This window comes from Rhinatrema bivittatum, chromosome 18 (assembly GCF_901001135.1).
Source record: "Rhinatrema bivittatum chromosome 18, aRhiBiv1.1, whole genome shotgun sequence".
NCBI classification, from domain to species: domain Eukaryota; kingdom Metazoa; phylum Chordata; class Amphibia; order Gymnophiona; family Rhinatrematidae; genus Rhinatrema; species Rhinatrema bivittatum.
This window is the reverse complement of record NC_042632.1, coordinates 59870279-59879621: the sequence shown is the minus strand read 5'-3', so window position 1 is coordinate 59879621 and position 9343 is coordinate 59870279. Positions and strand designations below refer to the sequence as shown.

The 9343-nt window shown below is 46.4% G+C and overlaps 1 protein-coding gene across 1 annotated transcript; it reads right to left on the bottom strand.

The window, feature by feature from the left end:
• Positions 1-1701: 1701 nt before the first annotated feature.
• THOC3 (THO complex 3) lies at positions 1702-9151 on the bottom strand. The gene is made up of 6 exons (XM_029583324.1): positions 8893-9151; positions 7905-8061; positions 7281-7485; positions 5278-5439; positions 4797-4897; positions 1702-3420 (listed from the first exon to the last, which is right to left on the bottom strand). The coding sequence occupies exons 1-6, from the start codon at positions 9070-9072 to the stop codon at positions 3257-3259; spliced, it is 969 nt and encodes a 322-aa protein (XP_029439184.1). The 5' UTR covers positions 9073-9151; the 3' UTR covers positions 1702-3256.
• Positions 9152-9343: the final 192 nt, after the last annotated feature.

The window sequence follows — 9343 nt, the reverse complement described above, 5'->3', positions numbered from 1 at the left end:
CACCAAACCATGTCTATCCCCCAGATCTTGATCCCCACACTTTCCACTATTCTTCCTGGCACAGACATCAGGCCAACCCATCTGCAGCTTCCCAGATCACCCCTGAAGCCTCCTCCAAACATCGGGGCTACACTAGCCACCCTCCAGTCCTCAGGTATAACAGATGAATTCAATGATAGTAAACATTTGTAACCTATTATATCTGAAATTTCATTTTTGTCTGTTTTGCCCGAGATGGTCAAATGGAGAGGAAAGCTGAAGACGTCCCTCTCTTCACCCCCAGACATCTCACCTGCAACAAGCAGTGATGCCCATCCCTTTCCCTCATCAATGTCTGAGGCAATCTCAAGGGAGCGATTCGACACCAGCGTGTCTCTGAGCCCCAGATCTCCCCCTGCTGTATAAATGCCTGAAAGGAGTCATCCAGGTATCTTGGGTATTGATCCGGATGGAATCAGCAGAAGGCCACAGATGCTTTCAGAGTCCACATCAGCAGAGGTTTTGCAGAGTGGTGCAGTAACACTGCATTTGGATACTGAGGGTGCCTCTTCTGCTGCTGAGAATTTTCTGATGGGAACTGTTACTAATTGTGTTCCTCACATGCACCAGCATTACTCTTCTTGTTTATGCCTAGCGCCAGGCTGTCTCCTTTCACCCTAGACAGTATTTGGGTTCTCCTTTCATCTATGGAGAAATCATTAGCCTCCCTGACTGTGTCTACTAATAATATCCTCTCTTGTATTCAAACAAGAGAGGCTGCTCTCTGTTCTAACGCCAAAGCTATCCAAGAACTAAAGCAAGCTACAGATAAAAATTCTACACTCGCGGTCTCTTTAGTTCAAGCCAAGGTTGTTGCCTCTTGGAGGATTGAGAACTTGGAAAATTCAGTTAGATATGGGGCAGGTGGTTATATCACAGAATACACAATACACTTCTTTATAAGCATAGAGGTTTTATTTGTAAGTCTGAGAATAAGCAATAAAAAGCACACAAGACTATGGTTTTTCACTGAGAATATATACAAAGACATTTCCTCTCACAGGTTCCAGAGAGAGTCATATCTTGGAAAATCAGAAACACAGCACTGGAGTTCAGCAACAGTTCATCAGTCACTTTAAAAGCCAACAAGCTTTTCTTTCTTCTGCTCTAACCAATCTGTCTTGACTTTGGTCTTTTATGCTAATTTTCTTGACCTATGTCCCAATTTCTTCTCTGGGCTACTCCTATCTGTCCTTGTCATGCTTAGTCCTCAACTACCTGGCTAATCATATCCATGACAGGCAGGTGTGGTTAGGTTGCTGATATCGGTGCTGTTAGCCTCATGAGTAACTGCTTGTTGATATAACAAAAACAAGTCATGAGATCAAATATAAGCAAGCTAAGAAAAATGGCATATGTGTTTTCAGAAATTATAGGCCTTATGTCAAGCAATTACACTAGCAATATTAGCGATTATCTTTGTTCCACTAATTTCTTTTGCTTTACAAAGCTCTTCACTAAACTAAATAACTCAATTTTGCCACAAGCAGTGACTTTGCATATAATTAGCTGGTTGTTTCCCCTTTGGAATTATTTGGGGGATCTCTAATGCAGCAACTCCTTCCATAGTAAACGCTTATCTTCCTACTAGAACTAGACCTGTGTTTGAAGCTCCAGGCGAATCGGAGCACATGGATAGCTCCACTCTTTTGAATTTAACAATAACTGATGAAAAACAGAGCGACCTTGTTGGTTACTTTTGCCTCATCTACGGAGTGAGATTTGGTTCTTAGACTTTTTTTTTTCATGCTGCTCATTTACCTTTCATGGGATGTTAAAGTTTGGGTTTTCCCTAATTTTTCCAGGGCTACCTAGGCAAGAAGAACATTTCTGGCTATGGGTAATGAAGTGGTGGAGTTTGCTGCATTTTTTCTATTACAATTTCCATGCAAATGCTTGATTTCCTTTTTCACAGAAATAGGTATTTTTTGAGCCTTCACAGCTTTGTCTTTTTTTGGATTTGAGACTTGCCCACTGTTGTCAGGATTGTGAAGTTAATTCTGCAAATGGAAACATCCTCTTTGTCATCACTCCCTTGTTTCTATTCTTTCCAATAGTTTATGGTGGACGATTATAGTGCAGAATTGCTCGTTAGCTTTTCTTTTGTAATGATTTCTACTTACTAGACATGTTAGCCAGAGCGTGTATGTTATTTTTGAAAAATATACATAAGTGTTAAAAAAAAAAAAATACATTTTTATATCCACCTCTTGCATAAAATTGAGGGGTGCTCTGCACATGTCAATTAAATCAGATATCTAAGTTATGGATTGCTGAAAGCAGCACTAATTACATTATCTTTAGGCTCGCCTTTTCTTACATGTTCCTGCTGTCTGCTCCACGGATGAAGAAACCACAGCAGAATTGAGATACAACTCTTTATTAAAAGGAATGTAAAAAGAGATCTCTATCAACACAGAAAAGGAGTTGCAGTCTTCAGCAGGAGACTGAAGTAAGTTTCACTCTGGCCCCAGTGCGATATTTTACACAAACTGGGCCATTACAAGTCCTTCTCATAAAGAGCAAGAGTAAGTAAGAACAAATATACATTTTCCAAATGGATGAAAGGCAGAATAAGCCGAGGCTATTCAACCTAACACTCAGCGATGTCACCCCCAAGCCAAAGCAGAGGGGCACGAGAGAGGAGGCTCTTCTAATCCATATCCTCAGATGCCACTGCTGCCACCCGCGGAGACAAGATACTGGGCTGGGAGCAGCAGAGACTCAATCCCAGTGCAGGAACAGCACAACACAGCATGCAAACATACATAAACCTGACTCTGCCTACAAGTGCAAATTCCAAGATGCTTGGGACATATTACTGATTAGTACAGAAGAGGCCAAGACAGGAAGGGAGAAAAAAAAAAAAAGCACAAAGTTAAAAGAAACAAAAGGGCAAAAAAATTCCCATATCAACTACAAAGAAAAAATTGTTTCCCCCAGCTCCTAAACAGGTGGTGAGTGATGAACTTTTCTAAGTCCCAGTGGGACCCTGCCGAGCACAGAATGAGCTGCACAGGCTCCGGTCACTTCTGGGATATTAAGCACCTGCTTCCTTTACAAGACGGCTGCCAGCTGAGAGTAGGATGCACACATCTTCCAGCCTGCCAGGGCCTCACACCAGGGTAATGTAAGGCGCTGACACTGCTCTCTTTAAAAAGCACTTCCTTCTCCAGCTGTTTGGGTCACTCTTGCGCTCTTGTTGCTTTCCCAGCCATCAGGAGTCATTTGGAAGTCCAAAGAGCTTGACTGTGCCTGCTTCTCGACTGTTGTCATATTTTCCATCTTTGTCATCGCAGGCAAATGCCAGCAGAGGTCGTTTGGGGTGCCAGGCTACTGTGAATGTGGGGGACTCGCACTGCACCTCATACAGCTTCTCACCTGAATCCAGAAATTAAATCCGATTAACTCCTGCCAGCCTTGCCTTGTTCACACAATGCTGCAGTGCAAACAGAACCCCAGCACTTACAAACCCCCCTGCCACACCTAGGAATCACTCGGCTTAGTAATGTACTCTCTTTGCATAATAAGATGGAGGTTTCTGACCTTACTCTGTATAATTTATTTTGCCTTTTTTATTGGTGGAGAAGGTCTGGAAGAGGAGATCTCCAATCGGATCAAGGATGGGGAGAGGAAAGAAGAGTAGTGGGATACAGAGGGAAGTGTCCCTCGCACAGCCGCCCCTCAGGCATCCCTTCTCTCTCTCTTCCCCCCCAGGCATCCCATCCCTCTCTCTTCCCCCCCCCCCCCCCCCCCGCCCACCCCTCAGGCATCCCATCCCTCTCTCTCTCTTCCCCCCCCCCTGCCCGCCCCTCAGGCATCCCATCCCTCTCTCTCTTCCCCCCCCCCCGCCCCTCAGGCATCCCATCCCTTCTCTCTCTCTTCCCCCCCTCCCCGCCCCTCAGGCATCCCATCCCTTCTCTCTCTCTTCCCCCCCCCCCCGCCCTTCAGGCATCCCATCCCTTCTCTCTCTCTTCCCCCCCCCCCCCCCGCCCTTCAGGCATCCCATCCCTTCTCTCTCTCTTCCCCCCCCCCCCGCCCCTCAGGCATCCCATCCCTTCTCTCTCTCTCCCCCCCCCCGCCCCCCAGGCATCCCATCCCTTCTCTCTCTCTTTCCCCCCCCCCCGCCCCTCAGGCATCCCATCCCTTCTCTCTCTCTTCCCCCCCCCCCCCGCCCCTCAGGCATCCCATCCCTTCTCTCTCTCTTCCCCCCCCCCCCCGCCCCTCAGGCATCCCCATCCCTTCTCTCTCCTCTCCCCCCCCCAATAGTCCTCAATCCCTCTCCAGTTCTTTTTCATATCCCCCCTCAATTCCAGGTACCAATCTACTCACAAACCTCCCCCCAGCTCCTATCCTGCGCTGACTAGGCCTGAGGTAGGAGGAGAGTGGCAGTGCCATACCCCACATCCTCCTCTCCAACTGCTGCAATGCTACGGGTGTCCTGTGCAACTCAAACAGCAGAAAAGGTGCTGTGGCTCACGTTCTGCCAGTCCAATTAGTACAGAGAGAGAGGAGAACAGCAAAGGCCCATGGCAGTCAGCAACCATCTGCCCACAGCGATTCCATGCAAACAGGGCGGGGGGCCAAGTATAACACTCGGCACTCAAACTCGTATCAAGACAGCAACTCAATCCAGGCAGATTAGGAAACAGGAGCTGCACAAGCCCCACCAGTCCCGTCACTGCACCCCAAGCTATTCCCAGAGAAGCAGCAGGGATCGCAAGAAAAGAGCAGGGGTTTGAGGGAAAAGAGCATACCTGTCTCCACTTCAGCTATGTCGATGAAGTGATCTTCAGACGCAGATGCCAACATTTTGCCATCATGGCTAAAACTTAATGTTCTCACTGGCCAATCAAGTCTGCAGAAAAAGCCAGAAAGAACAACTATTCCTATTACACCGAGGCAGACATCCATGACACGGCTAAATAAGGCCCACACAGCCTGGCTTTCCTGCACCGTACTCAGCTACCCACCCTCTCCCCAAACCACCAAAGCCAGGGAAGGAATGAGGTTTCTCCAAATATGCAACTAGCTCTGTACACTGGAAAAACACAAGTTACAGGATATTTATGTTTGTTTTCAGGGTATTCAAGTTAATTTTGTGCATTGCACAGACTCCCAAGAGCAGTTTAGCCTAGCAGATATTTTGAATCAGATGGACTGCAATGCCACATGGAAATGAGGAAACACTGGCTGAATCCACCTTCCAGCCCCAGATCTTTAAAATCAGCTACACACCTGGAGAAACAGCGAATGCACACCAGCTCGTCCACATCCCACAGGCTGACCAAAGCGTCCGCACTGCCTGTGGCAAAGTACTTCCCGCTGGGGTCAAACTTGATGCAGATACAGTTGGATGGGTGAGCATTGATGGACTGAACGGGCTTCAGTTCCGGATAGCTGCAGAACCCGGAGACAGAACATCACAGATCTAAACGCCCTGCCAGACTCATCTAGCACTGATGGAGCTGGCAGGCTATGTAGTAACAGTGGCTGTATAGCTCATAAAACTACTACAGGCAAAGATAAATAAACCAACCATTGGATCAAACTATGAAAACACAAATCTATTATATTGCATAGTTATCACAAACAAATATCAGAAAAATGTTTCTTTTTTTTTATTTTATTGTATAAATTACAAAAACATTTATTATTCTACACAAAAGTTGCCTATAGAAACAATTTACTTATTCTCTCTTTTCCTATTAAAAGTTCAATTCAGGAAACACTATTAATGAAAACCTATCAACAGTTCTTTTTTCTTGACTGATGTCCGTACCCAAATCAATAGTTCTACAATAGACTATATTGATAGCCAAATCCTTAAACTGTTACAGATAAGAGATCCCAAATATTGCAATAATCCTTAAGCATCTGGCAGGCTGCAAGCACGATAACTTCTGGAAGACCTAGTAGAAGTAACTACTTGCACTGCTGTGCAACAATCGTGCTAGTATCTCTGGCTACTGAGATTCTTATAGAGCTTTGTGCTTAGGCATGTGAAAGGCAATAAGTGGGGATATGATGTAGGCTCATCTACCCAAGAAGGTGGAAGACAAAAGCCCGTCATGAATAAGGAGAGATCTTCCAGGTGGTCGCACACTGTGGTTGGCAGCTGGGATGCATCTTTAGTAACGCAGACAAAATAACTGGGCAGAGTGGTTGGGCTGATTCGTAACAAAGTGTAAAACCACTACCTGCCCTGATCTTGCTTTATTGCTAGAGAATAAAGACTTATTTATTCATACTTCTTATTTTGCTACTTGCCTAGGGTCTAGGTGATTTACAATTTCACACATAAAACACACAAAGACCAGGACATCAAAATAGGCATATAAAAATTTAAATGAAATAAATGATTTAAAAAGCAAATAGAAAACAAAGTTAAGATAATAAGTAAACCATTTCAGATGCCAAAAAATTAAGATACTAAATCATTAAAAGCCTGTTTAAGTAAAAATGTTTAATAGGCTTTCAAAAACCTTGGAACATTTGCTCAACCTCATACTTTCAAGTAAGAGTATTCCACAATTCAGAGTTGGCACTGGAAAAAAGAATCACACGTGTTTCAACCAGGCAAGCTTGCTTTAAATGAAGAAAAATCTACTAATCTACGCTGGGAGAATCTCAATTGTCTTGTGGGATAGAATATTTTCAACATGGCAATGGCCCATGAAAATGAATTAAGCTTTAACAGGGAGTGGACCATTAATGCAATTACACCCAAAACTTAATTGGGAGCCAATGTAAGTTGCACAGTACAGGTGTAATATGGTCACTCCAAGATTTGTCCAAAATAAGGCGAGCTGTTGAATCCTGTAACAAGCTAAGCACTTTTAAGGATATTGTTGGAAGTCCAGAGTAAATGATATGCAATACACAATAAGAGGCAGAATCACTGCCTGTACCACTGATTGAAAATCATAATGGAGTAAAGGTGTTGGACCATGGAGTACATGTAGTTTAAAAACCCCTGAACTCTGTCTTAAAGTTGTTTAAAAGGAAGATTCAAGTCAAGCCAAACATGAAGTTTTCACACATGATACGATTTGAATTTTACTATCTTCTATCCAAATAGATCTTACAGCACCCCTGTGGCGAGCAGGTATCAGAATTTACCCAAGATCTTTGTTAATAAAAAAAAAAAAAAAAAAAAGAGACAATGCAAAAATCTGTCCCTTGGGCAAAGGTCTAACCACCACTGGGTCTCACATCCCATTAGCCACAGCTCTGCTTACCTGAGGATGTTGATGCAGCCATTACCATTGGTCAGAAAGAATAAGTTGTTGTCATTATTCCAGGAGATTTCATTCACCTCGAACTTGAACTGCTCTTCAGCCTTGAAGCGGTGGGTTTTTACATCTATGAATGTAACCACATCGTCTTTGTTCCCAACAGCAATGGTCTGTCCATCAGGGCTCCAGCAGATGTTAATGTTTTCTCCTAAAATGGGAGAACAATGCTTTTTATCTTTAAACCTCTGCCCTGCCTCAGCAATTCACAGTTACCTACTACTGTCAAAGAGAGACACATACAACAGCATGAGCACAACCCACATAACCTCAGCCCAGTTTCCTAAGGGGATGCCAATTCCGTTAGCTTTAACCTCTTCTATTCCACTTGTAGGCATGCTGCATGTTTCCAAAGCAGGGAGTGAGCACAGCTTGGAGTAAGAGACTATGTAAAACCAGCTCACTTTTCAGGCTTAAAATGTAGCCACCAGTATACAAAGAACCGAGTCATAATGATGCCCTCCAAGACCCTGAGAAAAGACACCCAGTCTGCCGCAGGGCTGACAAGTTTAATAGGGCGCGTGCACTGAGCATGTTCGTAAAGGGCACTTGGAGAAGGGTCCACCTTACCCTTAGTGTTCACCGTTGTAATGCACTTTGTAGATCTAACATCCCAGATGCGGATGGTTTTGTCTCCTGATGCGGTAACAAAGAGGTCGGGGCTGGTGGGGTGCCAGCACAGCTGATCGACACTGTCGGTATGTCCACGATAGTTGTTCTCCTTTACCTGTGGTCACCGGGAGAGAAACCGAACATTTAGGGCCTCATTTTCCAAGCAGTTTACTGCGTGCGATAAATTCGCAAATCGCGTTAACAGCTGAGAGAGAGAGAGAGAGAGAGACTTACTATAGTGCCTATGCCCTAGACAGGTATTTTAATCCCTATGGGAAGGCCACCTACTAACTCGGGGTGGGGATTAGGTATGAGCGTCGGGGGTTGGGGGCCACTTTCGCATTCCACATGAGACCTACAGAAAGAACAGTGGTCTCTAGTGAAGATTTGCCGGCCGTCGGAGTGAGGAAACTCACTCCAAGAGGAGATTTGGGCAACGTTCTCTCCACCTAGCTTGCTGGACACTCTACCTGGGCAACAACAAGCTAGGTGGAGAGAATGTAGCCCAAATCTCCTCTTGGAGTGAGTTTCCTCACTCCGACGGCCAGCAAATCTTCACTAGAGACCACTGTTCTTTCCGTAGGTCTCATGTGGAATGCGAGTGGCCACCAACCCCCGACGCTCATACCTAATCCCCACCCCGAGTTAGTAGGTGGCCCTCCCATAGGGATTAAAATACTTGTCTAGGGCATAGGCACTATAGTAAGGCTCTCTCTCTCCGAGCCTGATGAAAGAAGCCTCATTTGCATTGGTAACGCCCCCTAATGCGTTACCAATGCGATATTGGAAAATGAGGCCCTTAGTGCGCTCTCACTGCAAAGTTAGCACCAAGCATGAAAAGGCACAGGAGGAGCGCGAGGCGGCGTTCTCCGCGCGTGCAGCAGTCAAAGCAGGGCCGCGAGCCCCGGGCTAGAGCCCCGCCCCGCCTTCCCGTCACCCCCCTCACCAGCCGGTCCTTCTCCAGCACGAACACGCTGGCCGTTTTATCGAAAGAGCCGGAGGCCAACCTGCGGCCGTCGCAGCTCCAGGCCACCGAGTGCACCTTCGCGCTGTGCGCCAGGAACTCGCGGCTCTTACTGTGGCCCCGGAAGTGCCCCAGCATCTCCTGCATGTACTGCGACGCCATGGCAACAGGACCGAGGGGCGCGAGGGCAAGAGCAGGGAATCTGCCAGGAAGGCGCAGGCGCGGTCACGTGACCGCCAGCGCGAGACTCGCTCGCCGCGCTTTACCTCCTGCAAGGAGCTGCACAGAGCGCAGCTTGTGCGCAGCTGCTGGCCCCATGCTGCCACCTCATGCCGGAGCCCAGTAATGCAGCACCTGGGTCGCCGGATTCATTTCGCCACCAAGCACATACTACACGCGGGCAGCCAGCCAGCCACATCTCCTGCAAAGATAG

Coding starts and splice junctions, on each gene's coding strand:
- THOC3 (XM_029583324.1), bottom strand. CDS start 9,072: ATGGCGTCGCAGTACATGCAGGAGATGCTGGGGCACTTCCGGGGCCAC. Junction 8,062..8,892: donor TGCTGGAGAAGGACCGGCTG/GTGAGGGGGGTG, acceptor CGGTGACCACAG/GTAAAGGAGAACAACTATCG. Junction 3,421..4,796: donor CATAGCTGAAGTGGAGACAG/GTATGCTCTTTT, acceptor TTCTGGATTCAG/GTGAGAAGCTGTATGAGGTG.